This window comes from Danio rerio, chromosome 23 (assembly GCF_049306965.1).
Source record: "Danio rerio strain Tuebingen ecotype United States chromosome 23, GRCz12tu, whole genome shotgun sequence".
Lineage (NCBI taxonomy): Eukaryota > Metazoa > Chordata > Actinopteri > Cypriniformes > Danionidae > Danio > Danio rerio.
The window spans coordinates 28,109,651-28,137,481 of NC_133198.1; the positions used below are offsets into that span (position 1 = coordinate 28,109,651).

Consider the following 27,831-nt stretch of genomic DNA (forward strand, 5'->3'; position numbering starts at 1 on the left):
TTCAAGAGTAGTGGGCCAATCAGAGCTTAAAGGCAGGGCAAGCATTGTAGGCTTTGTTTACTGCAGCAAGTTGACATGTCAACTGGTGATCTAATAAAACATTCCTGAGCACTGCATTTGGCATTTTTAGGTGCAAAGATGGATTCTGCGGGATTGTTTCCTAAATCTTTTATTTCAAGAATTTTAAATTTTAGATAGTAACTCAAAGTTTGAGTTACTTTGTTGTGGGTTTTTGTAATTTTATTACTTTTCAATACATCTATGTATGTTTTTATTTATTAAATGTATATAAAAGAATAACTTCTATATTTTTAACATTATATTTCATTAAAAATGGCTTTAGTAACGTACAAAAGATAAATATGAATCACATGAAGTTTAGTGGTTTATCAGAAAGTTTCAAATGCATAAACTTGTTTAGATTTAGAATTAAATACTTTAACTATTAAAAAGGTTAACATTGGTTTTCTCACACTGTTTTCTGAGAGAAAGCAGCGACTTTTTCCACCTCTGAATAAGTCGTTATTAATAGCGTCCTGTTTGTAGAAAACTGGCCTGATGAATGCATCCTGCCAGAAGACAGATGGGCATGACAAGAGAAGTGCTGAAGATAATGATGTCATCAGAGAGAAAAAGAGGGAGATTGAGATTGTGATTGTAGGCAAAAGTAGGTTTTATGGGTCAAAAGAACCATTGAATTTTGTGAGAAGCCGTGTCAGGTGTTGCGGTATCTGAATACACTGAGAACACTACTAAAGGAACAATGCAAATCCACTCAGTGTACACATGAGACACAGTAATGCTCCCCATCAGGGGCTATACTGTTGGCTACAATTAATAATCTGTTTTTACTGCACGTGGTCCCTTAGCGATGATCTTTGATGGTCACTCAGTCTGTATCTGCTGTGCCTCTAAATAATTTAACCCTAAAGGGCCTTTATGCCATCATTCATTATTAATCAATCACAATCCGCTGAGTTCCTTTAGATTTTTAATGGCTAATATTTAATGGCACTTTTCGATTTGTTATGCACCAGGTACCCGTCATGCTTCTGCAATGCTTAATTAATTACTGGATTAGTCATTTACTTCCCTCTGTGTTTGAGGGCTCTTGTTTAGAATATAGATGGTCTACTAATCACTTTAATGGATTTTTGCGTTCACACAAGTTGTTTTAAGTGCCATTGACAATATGTACATTTAAAGAGTTTTTGATGACAGTTTATGAACAGGAACAGATTATGTTTTTCCAAAGGTGTTATAATCAAAAGTCATCTTAATGCAGTAGTTAATGTATTCATTCTGCAAGGAATTTATGAGTAGATCAAAAGTGAAAGTAAATTAGGGCTGCAAGATTAAACGGAATAAGATTGTGATCTCGATTCGACCTCCCACACGATCTTAATCCAGCATCTCTATGATTTAGCCAATTCTATTTCAAGTTTGGCAGAAGCATAAAGGCAGTGGCACAAGTCTTCATTGTTTTTTATACGTTGCTCAGCAACATGAACACCTCCAAATGGTGTTAAGTGTCACATACTGTATTTGCAATTGTATTTGTAAGGTATTTTTGTCTTCATGTAATGATGTATTTGTGGCCGCCAAATCGCACATAAGCTGACGCACTGTTTACTACTGAGAGAACACATTTGCGCGAATGATGTCTACTTTAGTGAACACAATCTGCATAGGCTGGAATAATCGGTAATAAAGTTGTAAAAAAACGTTCAGTTTGTTGCACAGAACGATCGTTTGGGAGCCACGTGGGAAGTATGATATGCATCAGGACCATTTGCGCCCAAAATTTTATCTACGCGACCTCAAAATATATTTGGGAGCATGTGTGCGACCAGTTTTTAATGCAAAATGTTCACCACATATGCGGATTCGGGAGACATTCACGTAGAATGCATCTCTAAGCTCTTTGTCTGCACTTGAAACGCGAAACGCTGCGCTCAGGAATGGTTTAAAACAGTTGTCATGTCAACTTGCTGCAGTTAACAAAGCCAAGTCCGTAATGCTTGCCCCGCCTTCGCGCTCTTCTTATTGGCCCACAACTGCTCTAGCACTGAATATCAGCTGTCAATCACTCAGTCAGCGCCTTCTGGCTTGAAATGACAGGGAGAGCTACTACCGTGAAAATGTAAAGCGCTGAAGATGAGAATGAAGATAACACAGACAGAAACCATGTCATCTGAAGTTACAAATGATGACACATCTTACTACTGACCATGTGCTGAATGTTAATCCAGTCCGCTACAAAAAGTCTGTGGGATGGAATTTTCAGGTAACTGTTTAAGACATCTAGCATGAAAGGTTCAGTTTAATCCTTCATTTAATCGCCAGATGCTGTCCACTATGCAAGTGGCAGCTTTGTCAAATTTAACACCACGTACACCATCGCAGACGGGTTTGCACTGAGTAAACTAACATTGTTACTCATAAAAAGACCGGTATTGCTATTAACATGACGTATGCATATTATAAGGTTCAGTATATGTCAAAAGCATCAGTGCAATATCAGACAGCACCCGTGACAACACCACAGTTAAACCGTTAACAGACTCATTCATGTCAAGCAGTGCGTGCAGGGCCAGTAAGCGCTTCGTGTATTGTTTAGTCTCTGAGTTATGTTATAAAAATCTATTTTCTTGTGAAAACAGGATTTTGTTGAGACATATTTTCCTCACTTGCATATATATTTTTTTGCTTGTTAGTTTGATTACGGTTGATTTCAAATTAGGGTTGTAACAATATACCGGTATGACGGTTTACCACGATTTGAACGTGCACGATTATCATACCATGAACAATTGCATATCAACGGTTTTAACCCTTAAAGACCGAGACAGCCGCCCGCGGCTAAAAATAAGTATTGCTCTTAAATGTTTAATAACTTTTGATCCGCTGATCCTATTCATACAATTCAAAGATTGGCATAAAGAAGAGAATCTCAGCTTTCCAGTGCTGTATCACATAACAACGCGGACTTTCAGAGGCTCCGGAATCAGTGCGGTTACGTCATCAAAATTTGACAACGCTGATTTGACAAAGAAACGCTCGTCACTGTGTCTCCGGACAAACCAGACATGATACATTGATGCATTGTCCCTCCTCCATGCCCAGATTGGTTCAAACTCGCTATATCACAACCAATAAGCATAGGTTTCACTTTTGTTTGTGGACCAACACTGAGCTTTTTGAACAACACGGAATGAGAGATAGGCATACATTTCTGCGCGGCTAAATAAAACGCAAAATAAAAAAAATTTTTGCATGAAATAATTCTCATACTAAGTATTTTTGCATGCACAGCAGCACAGAAACATGACAAAACAGTGACACAGCAAAGACGAACTGCTGCTCTTGCTGTTTTCAAAAGACACAAATGAAGGTGCAGCTGTTTGTCTGCATTGCATACCATATCCACAGACAACCATATCCATGCTGGCACATAAAACCTAAGGATGTTCCATATTGAATCTAGTTTCGTTATGTAACTATTTATAGTATAGTAAATATTTATATCTATTTTTTTACTGAGGATTTGCACCATGTTTATTTGGACTATGACACATTATTTATTATTTTTTTATTTGTTCATTGTACAAGTGGACACATTCTCTCACCTCAGCGGTCAAGATTAAGTCCTGAAAATCTCAACATGCTTACATTTCTTCATCACAACCTAGACTGAAAAAAACAACGCTTTAAATACATGTTTACAGCCATAAACTTGGTATTGCACATTTGGTCTCCCATTTATCGTGCTAATAAGGAAGGACAGTTTAAGTTTATTTTTGTCTAATCTTAAAAGACCTTGCTTGTTTATTCCTTCTAATTTAATTTATTAAAATGGGAGATTTTTCAGTTTATTTTTATAAAAGACTTCTGTAGTTCTATTAAAATGGTTCTTTCAAAAGTTTGTTGAAATAAAACCTTTGTTCAGTCAGAAAACGTGTTCTTATTCTTTTCAGGGTCTTTGCTATGAGAATTACTATTTAATACCGTATACCGCGAAACCGTCAAACCGTGGTATTGTTTTAGACGATTATCATACCGTAAAAAATTCATACCGTTACAACCCTATTTCAAATGCAATAAATATGTTTGTATAAAACGGTGCTTAAAATTGGTGCGACTAAATTTTGGCTGATGCGCCTACATTTTTAAAGTTAGGAGAACCGGTGCTACCAAGCAGAGAGGTTAATTTCGAGCCCTGTGCATGTATGTTTTTTTTTTAGTGACGGCAGCCATGATACGAGCGCCCTCGGCAGTAAAAGTGAAACCAAAACCACACACATCATTGAAATGATCATATCGCTTTTTAGAGTTATGATTACAACAAGCTTTTGATCTGTTTTTTTTTTTTCATAGCGAACACAAAGTGTTGTGCATAAAAATAAATGTTAACTGGGTCTATATAATTACTGTAGCCTATATGATGTTGAATATAATACAAAAGTTGAATCTGATAATGACAACGGTCTCATTTTAGCAGTGGAAAAATAGTCTAATAGTGTTGTCAATGGCAAATGACAAGCATATGTCTCAAACATAATAATTCAACTCCAGAATTATGAATAGTTGTGTTCTGATGTAATCACATTTATTGGCATTAACGACCAAGACATTTTAAAGTCTGTTCAAGTCCACCATTCCAACTCTATACAAAATTTAGCATTTTAACCAACAGTAGACCTACACATAGAGCTAATATTATCATTGTTTGTTTTTACCATTTTTGAGAAATAACAATAATAAGAGCTTTCTTATATTAACATTTTTATTACATCTACAGAATCATGAGAAAATCATAATTTTAATTTAAGCAACAAAAATCGGGATTCTCATTTTAGCCAGAATTAGACATACCTACAGTAAATCGATTTGTTACTATAGATTTTTTTTTACTTATTACATGTTATTTATATATATATATATATATATATATATATATATATATATATATTTTTTTTTTTTTTTATAGCCTTTAGCAGGCACCAATCACATTTAAGCAAATTTCTTCTTTAATATTCTGATACAAAATGTTATATAATATCCAAAATTGTAATATGTAATATAAAATGTATAAGAAACATTTAGCCAACAAAATAACCTTGACTCTTAAGAAAACTGATCCCCAAGCAATACCTGTAGGACGTTAACATCATTTTTTTTTACCAATTGAGTTTAAACAGCTTTCTTCACTTTGGTACTCCTATTCAAAATGTAAAAGTATAAAATGTATAGGAAACATATAGCCAACAACATAACATGCATAACATTCAAGCTCTTGGGAAAACCAATTCCCAAACTGTGCCGAAAACACGCGGTGATACTTCTTCTTGTTGTTTTCGTATGGTGACATCCAAACGCACTACCGCCACCTACTAATATGCGCGAAGTGACTCTCCAGAGTGAGAGTTGTCGATTTGAAGCGTCTCAGTCTCATTGAATCAACATGTTCTGATCAAATTCATTTGATTATTTCTTGATTCAGTTTCAAATAGCATGAATTAATCATTTAACATACGTAAACTTGATTTGTTCTTTTCAATCTGACAAATTTTTATTTTGTGAATCCAATACATGCCTAGTTGATTTTTTTGAGTGTGATTGTGAAATCAAGATGGCTAGAATGAACCTCAATAATGCTCCCCTGTGTTTTTCTTCTATAGGATACACCTGAAAATCTCCCCTCACTCACCAAAGGTCATTAACCTGTGAATCAGTCACCGCTGAGCTAGCCACAAGAAACTGTTGGTAGGAAATGGAGATAAGAAAAGTACACAGCAAAAGCTGAAGTGACCTACACGGATACTCTTAACAATACACACATTCTCTGATACTCCTGTGAACTCAAGGGCTCGTGGAGTATAAGTGCCACAGAAAAGAGCGAGTGATTCCTGTCGCTGACAGCTGGCAACACTGGAAGAACGCCTGAGGAACTTCATAAGAGGGTGAGAGGGTGATCACTGAGAGAGAGAGACGGGGACAGACAGAGAGCCAGAGTGCAGGAGGGGGCGGCGGCGGAGGAGGACGAGGAGTGGGAAAGGTCAATCGCCATGGCGACAGACCCAGGAGAGCCCACTGCCACGGAGGAGTCCTCTGGAGAGAAACCTGATGGAGAGAGGGAGGAGGAGAGTGACCAGGGGAACAGGGCCGCCCGTGAGAGAGAGAGGGTGCACAGCACTCCATCTGACTTACCCTCCTCCCAGAGCCAGGAAAGAAGAGCATGGGGAGCAGGAGGAGGAGGAGGCGGAGTGGAGGACTGTAAAGAAACGGAGGCAACGGTCAGACCTCTGACCTTCGTCATGCCCTCCTCCCCAGCGACCCACGAACCTTGCCGGAAACGGGAGAACAAACGCTTTTTTCGGAAGAGTGTAGAGATCTGCGAAGAAGATGATGAGGTGGATGATATCCCAGACGCCCCGCATAGCGCCCCTCACCTCGAGTTTTGTGCCTCCGACTCCGTGTTCACCAGCGGAGCCCAGCAGTTACCCACCAGTGCCTCGGCTGCCTTGGGTGAAGATGGCACTCAGGGCACACAGGATCCTGATAAGGCTGGCATTTCTGTGCCCACCCTGAAAGGGAAGGAGAGAGATAGAGAACAGGAAGAAGAGGCTGAGATGAAGGCCGTTGCCACTTCGCCTGGTGGACGCTTTCTAAAATTTGACATCGAGCTTGGCAGAGGAGCATTTAAAACTGTTTACAAAGGCCTGGACACGGAAACCTGGGTGGAAGTTGCCTGGTGTGAGCTGCAGGTGAGTCTTGTTTACCCACAAATAAGTTACAGTTACGCTCTTAAAACAACAAATGTACATGAGTGGCAAAGGTTTTGACATTTCATTTCTACAAGGTGGACAGATAACAACGATTAGTATTGCTTGCCTTTCTTGGACCAGAATTTAAGTTGTATCATGTTTTTCTGTCTAAGTGCTTTAGCCCTGCTGGTTTGAATTAGGATGCTGTTACTCAGGAGTTTCCTGAGCTTGTTGGTGAAATCTTAGCCTCTTGTGTTTCTCTCGAGGCTGTTACAGTTGAGTGCAGTGAGAACAGTAGGAAAAAAAGAGTTTCAAAGTCAGAGCTCAATAGCTTTATAGATTACACAGAGACTATCCGTGGGAGAGGAGGGTCAAGCCTACTCATGGTGCAATGAACTGGACAAACAACAAGGCTCAAAGAGGCTCTCTTGTTGTGAAGTGGAATCTTTTTGCGTTTGCCACTATGCTAAAGCCATTGTCGCCTACTGCAGATTTTCCAGGAAAAGCCGTCATTGAATAATTGGTTTCACGACTGTTTTGTGATGCAGTTGTCAACAGAGGGGCACACATAAGTAGATGCCGGCTGCAGGGCCGCATTGACCACATCTCACAACAGACTGTATAACATACAATAGCTTAGCCAGCATGCCAACAGAAATATTTTAGTGCCACGTGTCCATTTTAATCCTCTCATGAAGTGAGCTCTTTCAGCTCATGCAAAACAGCCAGCTGAGAGGAAAGCCGGTTGCAATTTAGCACTAAAATGGCCCTAGGTACAATAATTAGCCAATAAGGTCCATTTGAGGAGGTGAATGTCAGCTATGTAAGAGGCTTAGGGAATCAGATTATTGATTAAAAGGTTGAAGTGGCATGTAAAGTAGGGGTCTGAGCAAGGGAGATTATTCAGAGAGTAACCATTAAATGGTCCCACCTTATTCAAATTCCTCAGTGGATGAAAGCTATGATTAAAATTCATTCTCAAACCTCTCATTATGCCAGATAAAGCTCTTTTCCTCAAACTTCATGACAAAAGAAATATGAAAGACTTGATTTTATCATTATTCACTCAAATTATATGCATATATTATAGTATATATAATATTTATATTATAATATATATAAAATTAAATAAAAATTGGTAATATGTATTTGTTTAAACATGTATGTAAAAATCACTATGAAATTTCACAAATATTAGTACATTCAGTAACTTCTGTTGTTTGTTTGTTTTCTCGTCATCCTGAAATGTTTAACTCTTTGGTCATTAGTCACTGGACAGCTGTGAATAATTGTATGTGGCTTATTTTGTCCTATAGGTCAGATCAATGATGGAATTGTATTATCCCAAAATATGATTAATTCTGGTGATTCAGCGACACATGTTTTTATTTTTCCCAGACCAGGGATTTTATTGGTCCACATGGACAGACTATGTTCCTTCTTCATAATAGCAGTTTGTTGCCAGTAGCAGCCTGATGGCAGAATAGAAACACTCTGATGTGCTTTTATGGTGGTTCTACTAATATATGAACACGCAGTGAAGTAATGGGGATGGTTTAGGTTTAATTTAGCTGCAGATTTTGTCAAATTGTTTGCTGTGAGCTGTTAGTTTTACAGGATTTTATTAGCACTCAGTTCTAAACAAACAATATAATGCTAGCAAAGGATAACATTTTGGAATACAGATTTACAGTAAAAGAGGAACTATGAGAAATGGCAAAGCATGACTGAATGAGCATTCTCATTCTCAGATATTTGTTCTCAGTTCTCTGTCATGTGCATTTTGATTGGTGGCTTTGTGTTGAAAGGTTGGGAGTCATGTGTTTGGCTTGGAGCTAATCCCCCCCACCACACACACACACACACACACTCAGAGGCCAATGCTAAACACTTGCTCCACTTTAGTTTGCAGTATATCAGCATGTGCTTGCTTATCTGATATATACAGTAGCGGTAAAACAATGCAGGCAGCATGTGTAAATAAACACAGATTATTATTTGTGAAGAGCCAACATTCTCCACCTTCTCTTTTATGCTTATTTTAACTCTGCTTGACTTGAAGTACATATAAACATGCATCGACACGGTTATCAAATTACTTCCCATTATAATTCATGAGCTATGATGTATTTTGGTTTAGGTTTAAGGTTAGGGTTATGCTGGCAGATATTAAGCTGATGAATTCAAGGTTCATGAGGCCTTCTCTCAAGCCTCTGTGACCCCAGCAGTCCGACACACTGTTGCTTAGAGAGTAATGTGATATAGAACTACACTCTCCATTTCCTAAGGCAGATTCCTGATGTGAACTGTTTCACACAATGTGGTTATTGCCTTTCCTATCTATTTTGGACAAGGAGCAATACAGAACCTACAGTGAGACAGCGCAATCTTTTAATAAACTCATGATGCTGTATGTTCTCTGTTGTAATGCATACTGAGTCGTGTGCATTTTTTTTCCCCTGTCCATTTAAGTATAAGAATTAAGGCTGCACAATATATCGTTTCAGCATCGATATGGCAATGTGATCATTCGCAATAGTCACATCGTGAGTATACGCAATGTTAAGTCTGAATTATAGTTGACCATTTTGCAAGTGTTTTTTGAGGCCTGTGACTGTGTGAGGGGTTTTAAAAGCATTTAGACATATGACAATGTACCAGTTGTAACTTTTGATAAATAAATAAATAAAAATACATTTTATTGAATTGTTTGTAAAACAAAGACTACGCAGGGTTATGTTACATTTGATTATTCAATCACTGTATACATGAATACATTTGGAACTCTTCAGAAAACAATAAAAGGCTTTTTAGTTTGTTTGCATATTTTTCTTTATTGAATTTATCTATGCTGTAGATTGTTTGTTATATTTTATGCACTGAATTATCAATCTACACTTATAAATTATTTCCAGTTTTTCAACTCATTAGGTGAAATCGTACTCATATCACAATATATATTGCATATAAAAAAATGATCGCAATGTACAATTTTTTCAGTATCATGTAGCCCTAAGATGAATATAAAATGTAATGGCAAGGGGTTTCTCAGTATAATAGTGTGATGCTCCCCTATATAATCAACTGCCAATATGACTATAGTCAACACTCCTCAACCATGTTTTATTTGGTCACATGGATGCTAAAAGAAAACCTCTACAGGATGTGGTAAATTCACACATAGATGGAAGGTTGTTGACTGCTCTGTAGTACTTTGAGTTTGGTTTGTTTTCTCATAAACATAATTCTGAACATTTTTCTTGGTTACAGAAAGAAATGTAGTCTCCCATATGGGTTTGTTGCTTTTTAAACTTGTCAGAGAGAGATGAGCAGAAGTCTTATTATGAATTCATAGCTATAATCATTGTAAAACATCTAAAAAAAAAAAAAAAAAAAAATATATATATATATATATATATATATATATATATATATATATATATATATATATATATATATATATATATATATATATATATATATATATATTAGAACTGAGCGATAAATTGATTTTATAGTTAAATTGACATACTGCGTGTTCTCACATTGATTATTGAATTATCATACTCTTAAATGGCATGAGCCTTTTAACTCAATAATTGTTTGATTGACAGTTAATCATAAGTTGAAACTGCATAAAATTGACAGCTGTATATGGTCAAGAACATTCAAGTATACTGTGTGCATAATACAATTGAAAGTATTGGAGGGTGAGAAGGACTGGTTGTGTGATGAGCCAAATAGGGGATTAGCATGGCATCAGTTCCAGACAGAAGCTGAGTGGTTAATTCTAACCACACACAACCTTACACTAAATATGCAGAAGAGGGACTAACATGCTGATCTAATCCACTTTGTAAAAGCATGAGGCTATCCAATAACTTTGGCCTTTCATGTTTTTGTTTTCCTCATTTTTCAAAGCATCTTCTAATATAATTACAAATGACCCTGAAGATGCCAACAAAAAAATGTAGTAATATTATTTGTGACTGACTGCTGTTTGATATATAAGCAACCCTGTGGCACAGGTAGACTTGCAGGATTTCCTCTCACCACTCAAAGCTTTTTGTAATCATTCTGGTTCTTCCTTTTCTCACTCCCCGATGAGAGAAACCCCGCTCTGAGCAAAACATGCACTCTCTGTCTTTCATAAAACCAGTTCCTCGCCACAGGCAAAATCACACAATCCGTTTTAATTACAGTTAACATAAGCACGAAACTGATGATATGCAGTTATCTTCTCTTTAACGGGCAAAATTACTTCCTGGCTTTTCATATCTATTCACATATGAAATCTTATGAAACGATTCTTAATAGCTTCTCGATTAATTATCAGAATGTATTGATCTAAAGTACTTCTAATTGAATCACACACAATGACTGTCAAAATTGGTTTTGATGTTTTTATTAGCTTTTTCAGTGCTGTCAAAACATCCTGTTCTTTCCTACTCATAATCACAGAGTATGAAGAACTATAAAAGAAGTGTGAAGAATGAAACGCTGGTAATGGATTTTAAGAACATGAGCCAAGCGGGGTGTAAACTGTGTCTCTCACGGAGAACTTTTATATCTAGTAACAACAACCTGCATGTTTCGTTTTTAAAATGCACTTCTGCTAGAGCTGCCCGGTTTTGGCTAAAATGAGAATCACAAATATATATATATTTTTTTGCTTAAGTCAAAATCACAATTTTCTCACAATTCTGTAGATGTAAAATAAAGGTTAATATGAGAAGCCTGTTATTATTGTTATTCTTAAACATATGGTAAAACAACAACAATCATAATATTAGGCCTATGTGTAGGTCTACTGTTTGTTAAAATGCTAAATTTTGCATAGACATGGAATGGTGGGCTTCAACAGACTTTACATTTTTTTTCTGGTTAATGCATAATTGTAATGTGAAGTGAAGTGACACTGACAACTGAGGTGCGGATCGAAATGCAGGTTTATTTAGCCGAATGGTCAGGCAAGCAACTGTCAACACGGGGGCAAACAGATGTATGCAGGCAAATCCAGATTCGTAGTCAAAATAACAAGCAGATGGTCAAAAGACAGGCAGCAGACAACTTCAAACAACGTTATTAGACTATTTTTTTCACTGGTAAAATCAATCATTTGTCATTATTAGATTCAACTCTTGCATTATATTTCACAATATGTAGGCTAAAGTAGTTAAACTGACAGTGTTAAACATTTATTTTCATGCACAACACAGTGTTTGCTATGAAAGAAAAAACATAAAATGCTTGTCGTAATCATAACTCTAAAATGCAATATGATCAATTTAAATGGTGTTCCCTTTCACTGCCGAGTGCAGCTCTTGTCATGGCTGCTGTCACTTTGAGGAAAAAAAAAAAAAACATGGAAATCATACTTGGGGATGCAACGATTAACCAATTTCACTATTAACCACACTTTAATTTGTCACGGTTAATTAATTGTACAGGCTTCTCAACATTGCGTTCCTGCGCAAAACAAAACTGTTTAACAAAGTTATGCCAACTGCGTTAGTTTAAAGTTTCGACCTTGTCCACCATGCACACTGGATTAACTATGGCTGAGGCTATTAACTAAGGGCTGGTCACATATTGCATCTTTTGTGCGTTTTTTGTATATGAAGTGTCAAACTCGCGCTTTTCAGACACACCTACTGTAGTTAATAGAATGCCGCGGGCCCACCTCGAGTCACGTGACAAGAGCTGGACCGGTCAGCTTTATACTTTGTATGCAATATAGCCTACACATCTCTACTCTAAGAAGAAATAAATTACAAAATGAAAAATACCAAACAATTTTGTTATATAGTTGATCAAAAGTAACCTTTCTTCTCTTTGAATTCTCTTTGAATTCTCTTCTTTTTTCCAAGGGAAATACATGGATAATACTTGGATAACATGTAGCTTAGATTTACATTAGACAAATAGATTTGTTTTATTTATTCTTATTTTATTTGTTTATTCATTGATTTGTTTTGTCATTTATTTTCAGTGTAAAAATATTACTTGTTTAAATGCCAAAACTTTTTTCACTTTTAAGTCTAAAGAGAAATAGTCTGTTGTTTGTTTTTTATTATTATTTTGTGCTGTTTTAATTGGTTACTCAGCAGTAGGGTTGTAACAATATACCGGTATGACGGTTTACCACGATTTGAACGTGCACGATTATCATACCATGAACAATTGCATATCAACGGTTTTAACCCTTAAAGACAGAGACAGCCGCCCGCGGCTAAAAATAAGCATTGCTCTTAAATGTTTAATAACTTTTGATCCGCTGATCCGATTCATACAATTCAAAGATTGGCATAAAGAAGAGAATCTCAGCTTTCCAGTGCTGTATCACATAACATTCACTTTCAGAGGCTCCGGAATCAGTGCGGTTACGTCATCAACATTTGACAACGCTGATTTGACAAAGAAACGCTCGTCACTGTGTCTCCGGACAAATCAGACATGATACATTGATGCATTATCCCTCCTCCATGCCCAGATTGGTTCAAACTCGCTATATCACAACCAATAAGCATAGGTTTCGCTTTTGTTTGTGGACCAAGCTTTTTGAACAACACGGAATGAGAGAAATAAAATAAATAAAACGCTAAATAAAACGCAAAAAAAAAAAAGTTTTGCATGAAATAATTCTCATACTAAGTACTTTTGCATGCACAGCAGCACAGAAACATGACAAAACAGTGACACAGCAAAGACGAACTGCTGCTCTTGCCGTTTTCAAAAGACGCAAATGAAGGTGCAGCTGTTTGTCTGCATTGCAGACAACCATATCCAAATCCATATCGATAGACAACCATATCCATGCTGGCACATAAAACCTAAGGATGTTCCATAATGAATCTAGTTTCGTTATGTAACTATTTATAGTATAGTAAATATTTATATCTATTTTTTCTGAGGATTTGCACCATGTTTATTTGGACTTTATTTGGACTTTGACACATTATTTATTATTTTCTTATTTTTATTTGTTCATTGTAAGTGGTGTTGTTTATAGTAACTAAAAATATATTATTTGGAAAAAGTCAAATTTGCTTCACTGTTCTATTATTTTGTAACATTTGTAACATACCGTATACCGCGAAACCGTCAAACCGTGGTATTGTTTTAGACGATTATCATACCGTGAAAAATTCATACCGTTACAACCCTACTCAGCAGCAATAAATAACATTTCGAAATGTAAAGAGCTCTATTTTAAATAATGAATGCATAATAATAATGATAACCATGAAACCGTGATTATTTCTTAGATTATAATCGCACAACCAAAATCTAGAATTGTTGCATCGCTAATCATGCTTCCCACCCAGCTCCCAAATGGTCATTCTGTGCAACAAACTGAATGTTGTTTACAACTTTATCCACAATCTAGATTGTGACCTTTTTTGTTTAATCGTGTAACCCTAACCTCTGGTAAGTTGTACTTTCTCATGCAAATGTAAGGTTATGAAGTTCATAGATAGATGTAAATTTTGAATGACTAACTAGCTTGAAAGTTCTTTGTTTAGGCCATAAAATTTAAGCCTAGGGTTTGGACTTGCTTTGAATAACCTGATCATGTCAACAAAGGTGAGGCCTGGAAAGCTTTTGCTTTCATTTCAGATTTTGAGATTCTTTTCTTGCACCTTGTAAGGACACCTTCTCATTGCAGGTTATTTCAGAGCAGTGATACTGGTCATGACTTTACTGCGTCTAGACAGATTTGCACTGCATGCCAGTAGAGCAGTAGTGTTGGTTAGGAGGCATGTTGTTCTGTCATTTTGGTGATGATTTTGTCCTGTAAATTTTTTAGATCTTCATAAAAGTGGACAAGTGCATAACCCTGTGATGTGAATTGTTCTATTTTTGCAGCTAAATAAGCTTGGCAGAGCTGGCTGGACAAATATTCTTCCACAGCCTCCAGGTTGTTTGTTGAAGATTGTTCCGTCTGGCCAGCATGTCCTTTTCATGACACCTTACCTTTAAAAGCTTTAAAAGCTAAAAGTGTGTTATATCATCACAGCAAATGTGGACTTGTGTTGTTTATGACCTTATAACTTATTTATGCAACTTTACTCATTAGGGCTTCGTATCTTGCATTGAAAAAAAAATCACAACTTTATCCTGCACACTCGCATGTAGATTTGTTTGAGAGGAAATATGGGCTTGTGTTTTATATTGGTACCGCATTTGATCATTATCAGTTGTTATTACACAGCTCTCTGGAATACTTGTTTCTGATTGGTCAACATTGGTGGTTTGTTATGCCCTGATGATATCCCATAAAAACTGATAACAGGCGCATCTGGGTAACTAATAGTACGCCATACATTTAAATATTTTACCTTCAGTCAGTATTCTGATTCAAGACACTAGTGAAGTATCTTTAAAACTAGGGCTACATGATATTAATTTATTATATTTAGTTTTTCTACGATATATATTGCAATGTGAATATAATTACACAAGATGACTATTTGAAAAGAAAATCACAATTTTACATTGATTTTGATGACTTTGTTGGGCAGTGCATCTGTGCAAAATATTCAGAACAATACAAAAATATGTGATAAAAAATAATATATTTTAAAGCAAAGATTGAAAACAATAAAACAAAGATAAAATAAACACTGGTTTAGTCTAACGGTATTGAGGTATAGAAATTCAATAAACAAATGTAAAACAACAGTGTCTTTATGGTATAAATGTATAAACCCAATCAAATCTAATGGTTAAAATAGAAGACTTGATAATGTCTTATGTCTGAATGATTTAAATTAACGTGAGTTTTTATAATTAACCTATAAACTAAATCTCTTGAGTTCCTGCGATATGACTAATGCAGATTCGCACATTGCAATATCGATGCTGAAAGGTATATTGTTCAGCCCTACTTGAAACCGATTTCTAAAACGGGTTAAAACCAATTTCTTTTGTGTTGTGACATACATTTAAATAAACAAGTGAATAAAAATAAACTGATTATTGCATTTGTAAATATAAGACTGGGTTGACTTAAATGATTGGTTACTCAGATCTGAAGTTGCTGTGTTTGAGTAAATAATATAAGAATGAAACTGACATAATGTCAGCAAAGATAGACAGAGTTTTCTTAAAGGTTTTCTTAAATCAAGTTATCGTATTTTGGTTAAATTATAAATGCAAAAAAAAAAAAAAATTGGAAACATCACTCTTACAGTAAGATCAAAAACATGCATCTAGAAAATAGATAGTTTCAGTATGTCCGCGGGGTCAAAAAAGTTGTTAATCAATGTACAGAAATTGAAGGCCCTTAAAAAGTATTAAAGACTTATATGCTGTTTTTAAGGTATTCAATTTTTACATAATTTTTGATTATGCAAGTTTGCCTGAATTAAATCTGTGGATATGAGGAAGTTGTGTAGTTTGTAAAATCAATGAAATCCTACTAGGTTTGACATGCTGCTTTGTTTACTCCAGTAATCAAGGCAACACCATCATTTCTGCAGTTCTGTAGGCGCCAACCTGCTGAATTAGCTAGATTTAATAGATTGGTATTCAGTATATTAATACTGTTTTAATTTTAGAATAATTTCTTACACTGATATTTAGGTAATATACTTTGTTATAATCTCACCAGTGTTATAATGAAAAGTGGTTATGAGGGCTTAAAATGTCTGGAAAGAGTCTTAAGAAAAGATAAGTTAAAAGTTAACTTTAACTTAAAAAAAAAGTTACTGAATTTCAATTTTTGATTCCTGTATATAGAGGAATCAAAGTGAATTTCCATTTTGTTCCAACTTTTAAAAGGCGCTAAATGAAATCTACATTTGTCACTTCTAAATTCATTTAATAATTTAGTAGATAATATCTTTTTTTTATTGTTTACATACTATGAAGATTATCATCTCCTTTTTATAGCCAACTTTCCGTTGACTGATATTTTCTCTTCCGTGTTGGTTACATTTGAATTAAGAGGGGTTTTATTATGTTTATTAAGACATTACTTTATATGGGTTTTTAACTGGTTCCAACAAAAGGATTTCTGTGTGTGCGCACTAGGATAGTAACACACTCTCTCTGGAAGAGATTGGGCTGTTGTGATACAGATTATCTCCACTAATAAACCACTTGAAAGAGTGGGAAATAGATGTTCACATTTCTGTCCCATTCCTCTTTTCTCTCCCTCATGAAGCTCTCAGTAAATATTTCCTGAACACATTCTTTGTGAAATTTTGTCTTTTTAATTTGTTCAATTGTGTTAGTGTCTATAGAAATAAAATATTTATTATTATGTTCTCTTTTCCTTGCAGCTCTGTAATGGCACGTGAACTGCAGTGGTGTGTGTGTGTGTGTGTGTGTGTGTGTGTGTGTGTGTGTGTGTGTGTGTGTGTGTGTGTGTGTGTGTGTGTGTGTGTGTGTGTGTGTGTGTGTGTGTGTGTGTGTGTGTGTGTGTGTGTGTGTGTGTGTGTGTGTGTGTGTGTGTGTGTGTGTGTGTGTGTGTGGGGCGTACAGTGTTGCAGGGGTGTTCTCTCTCTGACCGTGTGATTGAGTATACAGGGTGATCCAGGGAGTTAATTACAGTGGGTGCCTGTCAGGCCTGAACAAAAAGCCTGCACAGACAGCACAACTCACGCAGAAACACAACTGGCTGAATGTAAGCAGCCCAAACCAGACCAGTCTGCACCAGCTCTGCTCCTGCCTGCCACAAAAAGACACTCTTCAACCAGAGCAAAAATGATTGATTTAGATATTCCACAATCATTACAAATAAAGTTGCTCTTATTAGAATGTTGATCTTTTTATTAATAGTCAGTCGGTATCTTAGGGTGGAGCAATAATACGCTCGATTATTTATTGACTGACCACCATTGTCAATATCGATAAAACAAAAAGTTTGGTATGAAGCGCTATTTTTTTTTTAATTTGGCTGCTGAGCCAGTAATCTGGCCTCAATAAGGTAATAATAGAGTGTAAGTTTTTCATTTCCAATGGAGGCGCACAATTTGCTCGACACGTGTGTGGAAGTGACGCACGCATATTGTGCAAACGGCGAACACGCAAGTTGCACTCATTTTCCAGGGGCGCATAGTTAAAAACATCTCAACTTTTCCAAATGTCACGAGCGCACCGCGATTCATGCAAGTAGAACTACCCAATTTGCTTCACACTTTGTATGGAGTATACACATTTCAGTAATAAAGACAGACTAATTACCTCAGACAAATACAGCGCATCCAACCACAGCAACACTTTTTTTTACTTTTCTACATAAACGTGCTTTGGAGCTGCTGCAATGGTTTGTCCGTTTGTCATCCTCTGAGAATCGCTTGATGGTCGCCTAGTTACAGAAAGACGTCAGGTGAGCGCAAATCACATAAATGGTAAAGGAAACCACGCACTTGGACTTGTCACTTCAGGTCAGAATAACTTTAACAAATACAAAAATGAGAGTGGTGGCTTGCAGCAGTAATTCATAAGAAAAGCATGGAAGGATGTTGCCAGAGTGGCTTTTTGGTTTCTTTTCTTGTGGTTTTTGTGGTTTCTTCATCTCACCAAATAATGTTGAAGTATGTATTAGAATAATGATGGTTGGATCCTTTACTAAAGCTCAGATTTGATTATCATAATTTGTTTTATTTTTTGAGGTTTTGGCGTTTGAGTTTGAGGTTTACTATCTTTATTATTTACACCTTACAGATGTTGATCTACCTTTACTATTGCACACACTTTGTAACATTTTATTTATCAACTTTAAGAGTCTCTTTAACACTAATGTTTATTTTATTATAAGGAGATGAGATTAATGTTTTAATTGTTTAAATAAAAAAAAAATTGACTATTAAAACTATTTGCCTTTGTAATGTTGGTCAATTAAAATAAAGTGGTTTATAAAATCCTAATATTCCTAAATGTAATGTTAAAAAATTGATATCGAATGATATAAAACAAATCATGAGTTTTTTTTTATTTTTTTGTTTTTTTGCAATATCGCCCAGCCCTACGGTATTGTCTGAAGACCCCAACGTATACACTAAGTGAAGCGCTGTATTTAAAATATATGAGTATTGATGTTCTGATTATGATAGTGTTTAGATATCTTTATATTTTTAACTACAGTCTAGATGTGGGTGTTATATTCTGCTTGGGTCTTAGGAAGTGCAAAATCTACTGACAACTCTTTATGTGATTAACTTTTTCATTTATAGTATTGTTTATTCTGGGATAGAGAGAGACTTTTCAATTGAGCTCTGCAGAAAAGGCAATAAATAAAGATGCTGAAATGAGAGCTTTTCAAGCAGTGCTCGTTTGCACTGTCTCTCTCTATCCCCGACTAAACTCATTTAATTCAACTTAATGTACCGTGAGTGCAGAATGTTTCACCCCATCAGTCGTGGTCAAATTTGGTGTCAGACGTATAGTGAGACAGCGTATCTGAGAGTAAATAAGAAATGGCAGTGGCTCTGTGTGAGCGTCTTTTTCCTGATGGCAGAGCTCTGAGCCCTCTGTTAAACACACTCAACAATCCGCTGAGGATTGCCCCGTCTGTGCAAAAGGTCAGTGTCCTCGGTGTTCAGTAGGATCACGTTCACACGTACAGTGTGTGTTCAGTAGGGGTGGGAATCTTTAGGCTCCTCACAATCTGTTTCTGCTTCTGGGAAGTGCAGTTGGGTTTTAAAACGATTCTTGATCTCTGCATTTTGTTTTGAAGTTAAAGTTAAAGTTCTACATTCCTTACAATAATGCGTTCTATTTAAAAATATTTAGATTTACATTTACTTTAGATGTTTTTATTTGTATGTGAGGTAGGGCTGGGCAGTATATCGTTTTAGTATTGATAATGCAATGTATGCATTTGCAATTGTCACCTCGCAGGAACTGCAATGTTAAATTGTGATTGTAGTTTTAAGGCCTGTGACTGTATGAACATATCAAGAGAGAGTTTAAAGCATTCAGGCACAAGGAATTTGAAACTTTAATAATAAAAAAATATTTTATTGAATTGTTTATATGAATTTGCAATGAGAGGCAATGAATTTTTACAAAATAGTGCCATTTGAGTCATCTGGTGAAATTGTATTCATATCACAATATATGTTGCAAAAAAACAAAGCATCACAATGTCAGATTTTTTTCAAAATTGTGCAGTCTTAATGTAAAGAACAATAAGACAATTCAGATAAAAGAATTAACTAAATATTGACCTTATTCAATATCTATATTGACCCAATACATAAATAAGTTCTGTTCTGCAATTATTTTAGAACTTCACATTCAATGAGACACTAGCCATGCTTCCATCTGAAAATGCGAGTTAACTATTTATGTGCAAATATTGCATAAAAGACGTGCGAATGAAGCAATGTTTCCACCCAAAGACTCAACAAAATCACCCCTTCCTGATTACCTGGCGCCAAATATCAACAGTAAAAACTAGATTTGCTGTGGTACGAGAAACTGCTTGAATCTTTTCCTTATTAAATAAATGATTGCGTGGTGGCGTTTGAAGCCATGAGACGCAGAGCACAGATGCTCTTGACAGTTAAGGAGGTAATTAATAAAATAATAACACTAATACTAAAACGGTCAAGGTGTTTAAGAATTACCAAAACAACATTTCATATGTTTTAAAATGTGCTTAGCCTGCTGGTTTGTCCATTTACACACATTTTTATTATCACATGACTTATTTTAATGCGCATGCTGGAATTTGTTCGGTAAATGTTTCTATCGTCTTTTATGTGCATCTTTTCTTATAGAATAAAAAGTTTATCCTACTGAGTTATGCATTTTTTTAATGCACATTTTCAACATTTATGAGCATCTCAGCGTTATCATCTTGGCATATCCAAAATGTGCATAAAAGTAGGTGGATGAAAGTGTAACTACTGACACAAACATTTTTCATTGATCTCTTTTTAATGACTATAATATATTAGAACTGTATAATTATTAACAACTACTTTTTTGAGATTTGCATACTTACCAGCCATTGCAGATGTCTGTTAGGCCTTAAAAGTGATAACTAATAGTTAAATTAGTTCAAATCATTTTAAAGTGATCTGTAGGGTTGGGCGATATCGACTAATTTGGCATTGTACGATGTCTAATGTGAAACATCGCAATAGACGATGGCATCGTCATCATGTGAAAAGCGGACGGGGTGTTTGATAGAATGCGCGCGACATGTCTGAAGAGCGAGAAGTGTTCCGGGGGTGAGAAGGGTACGTGACTTATTTGAGGACCGGGAGGGAGATGCGCGATTTCCAGGACATTATCACTTGTTTTGCAGGCATTATGAGTCCTGCAAATGCATAGAGACTCCCGGAACTTCCGGGAGACTTGGGATGTCTGAATATCAAGTTTAACAACTATAGTGAGATGCGATCCAGCGGTACATACTCGATAAAGTATTGACGTGCACTGCTCTCTGCCTGGAGCTCAGACCGTGTGTGTGCGCGTGCGTGTGCGTGCGTGCGTGTGCGTGCGTGTGCGCGTGTTTGTGTGTGCGTGTGTGTGTGCATGAGTGCGCATGTGTGGTCATGTGATGTGCATTTACAGCGAACGGAGAACTGTTCAGAAGTGCTGGGTAAAACACGGTGTGCATGTGGATAATTCTCGTTCTAAAATGCCATTTTAACACTAAGACATATTTGTGTAAAGGGGGCCAAGTGTGTATTTTTCGTGAGCGGGTTTGCGACGGGGGCGGGGCGGAGGATCGGCGATGCCGTCTCGGCATCGTGTTATCTATTGGCCATCGGCGATGGATGGTGGCATCGTCCATCGGCCCAACCCTATTTATCTTGTGAACATCTGGACAACCTGCGGTCTGAGGGTTTTAGCCATCTTTGCAAAGTCAGATAAATATGTGCAAATGCCAGATAAATGGCAATGCCAGGGTTTGTCAATTTTACTAGCTTAAAATTTTGGAAATGCAAATGTTATTCTCTAGTTTTGCTCTCCAATGTATAGTAAGTCTGCTTTTGATACAATAACCATTATTTGTCATGTAATAGTTATTTACCATCAATATTTACAGTCTTTTGACTTTTTCAGACTTTTCTGAAATAAGCCATTTTTATGAATAATATATGTTTTTGTTGTCTGTTCTACTGTAGCTGTTGAATGTCAGAAGAGGTTTTATCATGTAACCAGTGGCTTGTTGTTATGAATATGAATCTATTTTTAGAGCATCTCAATTTGTTTCATGTGTCTTATTTGTATACTGCACTGCACACACACACACACACACACACACACATAAACCTAATGACAGGCATATGTCTACATCGCAGCGCACTGAACAAGTGGGTATTATGTTGCTTTTGCCATGCTGCTGGATTACAGTGAATGTGTTCGTAATATGAGCTGATCACCCACCCTCCCTTTCCTCTTCATTGCAGTTAAACCCAAAAGGCATATCGACTAGCACGGTAATAAAAAGTTGATAGTCATGATTGCTTTACACATCCATGGGGATCGGATAATTCAGTTAGGTTGGTGAACATGGATGGCTGAGCAAAATTCTATTTAAAAGCTTTGCGTGTGCCTTGTGATGTACTAATGCATGCTGCTTATGTTTCCACAGCACAAGCAAAGGCTAGCGTTTATGTGTATTGTTTTGTGGGACTAAACAGGTGACGGGTGTTGAAGTGTTACTTTTTGTAGAAAGGGTCAGTCTGGCTTGGGCTTTACACTGTTTACGGTAGCCTGAGTTACTGCCGTCTCACCTGACAACTGAACAAACACACTGCCAAACTGAGCAGACACATCTTTAACATGGAAACTCAACTTGCATAATGTGCGGTAACAGGTTGTTTGACCGGTTTGTGTGACTATACTGTGCCATAGATATTGAACAGCTGTTAGCAAATGTTGATGGGGATTTCAAACAGTTTATACGTTTTACACATTCATAATATAAAAAAAAAACAATAGATTTTTCTCAGTGTCTTTTTTGTTATTACTGTTAAAAATGAAATAGAAGATTAGTTTTGAATCTTTTTGGCTCAAGACGTCTGGTCTCATTCACTTCCAGTGATTTTTAGACATTAAAAACAGCTCGCTATGCAACTGTTGCAAACTGATATTTCAGCATTTCAGCATTGTAGAATAAGATCAATACAGCTGTGACATTGTCAAAACTACCAAATAAAAAAACTTGATGCGTCTTCAGTAGTACAATAGAAATATTTTCAATCTACAAGAATATTTTTGTGCAACATAAATAACAAATCTTTTTAGTGTCAATATAGAGCATGCGCTGTTGTTTCAAACAGAGGGTTTACATGGGTATCCATGGGTGGTATACATCAGTCGTCCTCAACCACAGGGCTGCAGACCGATGCCAGTCCATGGATTTATTGGTACCAGGCCGCACAAGAAATCATAAATTATTTATAAGCAGCAAAATGAGTAAGAAACGGGTGTCTTTGGAAAGTTTTTTTGCAAGGGGGTTGAAGGACCTGCTAACTGCCAAAGAATAAATTTGCAATCAAGTAGTCAACAAATCAGGTAGATCCAGCATGTCTGTGCAAGAAGATCAACTGCTGGAGATAGTTTTAGTTTTATTTAAAACTTTATTAATCCCCTTGGGGCAATTCTTTCTGACATGGGGGTGCTTCACATATAACAAGAAGGACACATAGCAGAATAAATACCAACACTTAACATCAAGCACACAAACAAAAAGCTGAAAAAAAATCAGTAACAATAATAATTTATAAAAAATTTATAGAAAATAATTATTAATAATAATCCATCGGTTAACTACAATTCTTATATAACCGAATTGCTTCAGTCGCAAAAGTAAATTTGTAACGATTTGTGAAGCATTTTATTGTCCTTGTACTTTGCTCAAGGGGCATCCACTTAAAAAAAATTGTTTAGGGGGCTTTCACACCTGTGAATAGATTCATTTGTTTTGAAACAGGGATTAAAATTGTTGCTCGATCTCGGACCGATTGTTTTGGCACGGATCTGAGCACGATTGCAATTGCAAACGAACAGCGCTAACAGGGCAAATGAGACCGGTTCAGAAACAAAAGTCTAGGTGTGAAAACACCCAAGCAATGTGTGCTATCTTCTATGTGCGCAATATACTAACATTGAGAAGAAACTATTGAGTAAAGTCAGCATTTTTGTTTTGTGTGCGCACAAAAGTATTCTAGTAGTGTGATAATATTCGAATTGAAGCACTTAAGGCATATGGTCTGTTTAGAGGACTTTTATTTTTTATTTTTCTGGAATTTAACTGTCAATGGAGGATGAGGGAGCTCTCAGATTTCATCCAAAATGTCTTAATTTGTATTGCGAAGACAAACAAAAGTCTCAGGGGTTTGGAAAGACATGAGGGTGAGTAAAATAATAACATTTCAATTTTTTAGGGAATTACCACCCTCATATTGAGCATTTTTAATAGGGCTGTGCAATTAATCGAATGTCCGATTTCGATTTTGGCTTCTAATGATCATGAAAAACCATTAATCCAGATAAACAATTATTGCATCACATACCACCCCTTTCCAGTTGTACACATTTGTTGCTCTTAAAAGCGTGAAAGACCGAAATCACCGCATGCTTTTGTGTGTGTGTGTGTGTGCAGCGCGTTTCATATGCACAAAATAATTGTCCAGTTGATTTTTGACCACATGATTAATGACTTTCTTAATTCACATGGCTAATGCTGAATACAACATTTTAAATGCCAGGAGAAGACAATTTCATAAAGAGGGAGAAAAACTCAGACAGACAGAGGCGCCGTTTCGAGACAGTCTTAGACACTAACTCAGCATTCAGAGTTCACCAGCAGGGCTGCATGCAGATGCTCAGACAAACATATACGCATGTTAGCTTTGAGCTGCAGAACACAGAGCTCAGCACCAATTTTCAATGCCCTAAAAAACAGGAAGCATCTGTCAACACAGAGAAATGTTGATTTAGGCTGGAAATCTATGGTCAGAGTTCAAGGAATGCGGTGAGACTTTCAGTGATTTTATTTTTGTAGGTTAATGTCAAAGAAAATGGAATATTTCTATATATTGAGACACTATAAAACTTTATTAATAACATTTGTTCTCACCAATCTGATATGTCAACCTTGACTTCTGTGTGCATGAAAGAGGTGGGAGGGAAAATCAATTCACTGATGCATCATGATGCTTTCCCAAATGATTCGGGATCGATCCTCAAATTCATCAGAATTTAAATTAATTATTAATCATGCTGGTTATTGAAAATGCTTGCACAGAGCAAAACACTACAGATAAGTGGCATGCGGTGTGCAACGCTGCAAAAATGGTACGGAAGTCGTATCTGTAGTGCCAGTTATGCCATAAAAAGTATGCTTGCACTGTACAAATAAGCTTACACAGGAGCATTCAGCACAGCACTGACTTCTGCTTATTCTGTGTTTACTGACTGATGGAAGACATACTGTATATGGAACCATCACACATAAGCAGGAAAAGACTAAATCTTGACAAATGATGATGAAAAATGAGTTTTTGGAACTTTATGGAATCAAATTTTGAATGGGATAGCAATCAAGTTGATTTAAATATTCTGAATGAGCCCTTTCAAAACTCATAACATTTCAAAATGAAATCATAAATATGGGTGCCATTCAAAAGTTTAAGATTTCTATTTAATTTCAAGATTAATTGGACATGTTTAATTGTAAGTCTGATGTGCTATTGGATAAATGCAGTGAATCAGTTTATTATTACATTTTTGTATTATTATATTATTTTATTATATATAATTCCTATAGTGGGTTTATTTTTATTTTTTTTTTTGGTCCCAGTCACTTATACCTGTGAACTTGCATGTAAACTAGATGTGTAAGTAGTATGTAACTACAGTGCATGTCTTCAGAAGTACATGGTATGCAAATGAGTGTGAAAGAGGGAAAACACCTGCAAGTACAAATAGAGTGGAGGAACTATGACGTCACCCTGTAGGCTAATCGGCTGCTAGCATAAAACTGATAAAATCCCTAAAGGATTTTCCTATAGGCCTTTCGAAGATGGCAAAAATTAAGCTCTGTGTTCAAGCATTGTTTATTACACTTACACATTTTGTCCAACCGAATAATTCTCACTCGAAAATCTAAATTTTAGCACGTTTGAATCTTAAATGCAAACGCAAGAACTGAAAAGCTAACATTAGGCTATAAACAGACTACAGTGCATTCCGGTCTGTGACGTCAGCACCACCCTGCTAACAACAACTTTAAAAGCTTATTTTTTAGAAATATGGTCTATGAAAAAGATTTACTCTCTCGGTTTATTATATAATCCATGCTATATATTAAAAACAAATAAATACGCAAAATCACATAGACCTGCATGCGTTTTGGATAGTTTTTTACGTGGGAAATACATTTGTTTTGTTTTACAGTTGTATAAGTTTTAAAACTGTATGTATAAATGCGCCTAAATAGTATTATCATAAGACATATCTAAATTAGTGTATTGCTCACTAGGGCTGTGTATTGGCAAGGGCCTCATGATACGATACATATCGCGGTACATGGGTCATGATACAATATATATTACAATACAATAAATATTTTGATATATTGCAATAGTTTGTATTAGTATGCGTGTCATGTTATATTGACAACTTGATGAAGTCAGCAGACAAATTAAAGTTCCAATTCCAATTTATTTTCTATCCATTTCAATTCGATAGAACTGCACAGTGTTATCGAACAGAACTCACTGAACTGTATTAAATGCATATTGTTATTTAGCACTGAACTAAAATGAATACGCCACTAAAGTCACATATAAATTAAATAAACAATTTATAAGCAACTTAAGCAAGTTAAAAAAAATTTAAATGCATCAAGTAAACGTAAAACTGGAACACAGTGCTCTAATATGCGGTAAACTAGGCTTTTAGAAACTGACAGTGCGACTGACAGCATCGTGAACATTTTACTGTGAAAAACAGGTAAATTGATGGCTTGCACGAAAAATTTTACATGCAACAAGCCGGCCAGCTGTGCTGCCATGGTCATGTTTGACGCGTTGTTTGTTACAACGACAGGTCCTTCCAATTGATGTCCCATTCTTCCTATGCAGTTTTTAGTAACTCTGCAATGTTAGTTAAGGCAAACAGAAGCTTGTTGATCATGTTATCCAGTGTAGTTTGCCTTGAATTGAGAGGTTTTAGTTGAGGTCGCAGTGCCGCTAATTCATCTGCGTGGTGTCTTGTTAAGTGATAGCGCAAGTTCGTAGTGTTTCCCGAATATTTTAAGATAGATTTGCAAAGCTTGCAAATTGCATTTTTTGTTTAATTCAGTACTTTGGTATAGTGTTTAAACCAAAGTGCAGCCACACGTCCACTCTAAAAACTGGAGGCTCCATTATATTTTCCACTATGCTCACTCTTGCTTACTGCTGATACCATACTACTTAGCGTTTTGTTGATAGCGAGTTAGCGACATCTACAGGAGCAAAGGAGGAGGTTGTTGGACTATCGATACACTATCGTGAAATAAATTATCGCGATAGTTAGATATATCAATATTTTTGCACAGCCCTATCGCTCATGTGCAAACAGCCCTTGGGACACAAACAGCAGGCACTACGTCATAATCATTCCCCTACAAGAGCAAGCTCATTATTGGTTAGTGCAGTGTGAATGTCCGCTGAAGTTCAGATTTTCCAACTCAAGTGATTCAAACTCTCGCCACTTCATTTGTGCAAATTGCATCATTTGTGCCGCTGGATGTCAATTTGTGTTTTTGCATCGACTTAACATGTAAATCACTCAAGCTTGACGCTTCATCCCTGTCTGCTGTGAACGCAGCATTATATTATATTATATTATATTATATTATATTATATTATATTATATTATATTATATATTTTTATATTCTATTTTTTATATTACATTGTGTTGTATTGTATTATATTATTCATTCATTTTCTTTTCACCTTAGTTCCTTTATTAATCTGGGGTTGCCACAGCGTAATGAACTGCCAACTTATCCAGCATATGTTTTACGCAGCTTCCAGCTGCAACCCATCACTGGGAAAATGTATTATTATTTTATGTTATATTATGTTATATTAT

At 36.1% G+C, this 27,831-nt stretch overlaps 1 protein-coding gene across 10 annotated transcripts in view; it reads left to right on the forward strand.

Annotated features, from left to right (window-relative positions):
* The window catches only part of wnk3 (WNK lysine deficient protein kinase 3), a 72,922-nt gene that overhangs the window by 15,459 nt on the left and 29,632 nt on the right, over nt 1-27,831 (forward strand). For all 10 annotated transcript variants that reach the window (XM_021469966.3, XM_021469967.3, XM_021469970.3 and 7 more), the window contains exon 2: nt 5,682-6,767. In XM_021469966.3, coding sequence (XP_021325641.1) covers nt 6,069-6,767 — 699 coding nt within the window. In that variant the 5' untranslated portion in view covers nt 5,682-6,068. The remainder of the gene's footprint in view (nt 1-5,681; nt 6,768-27,831) is intronic.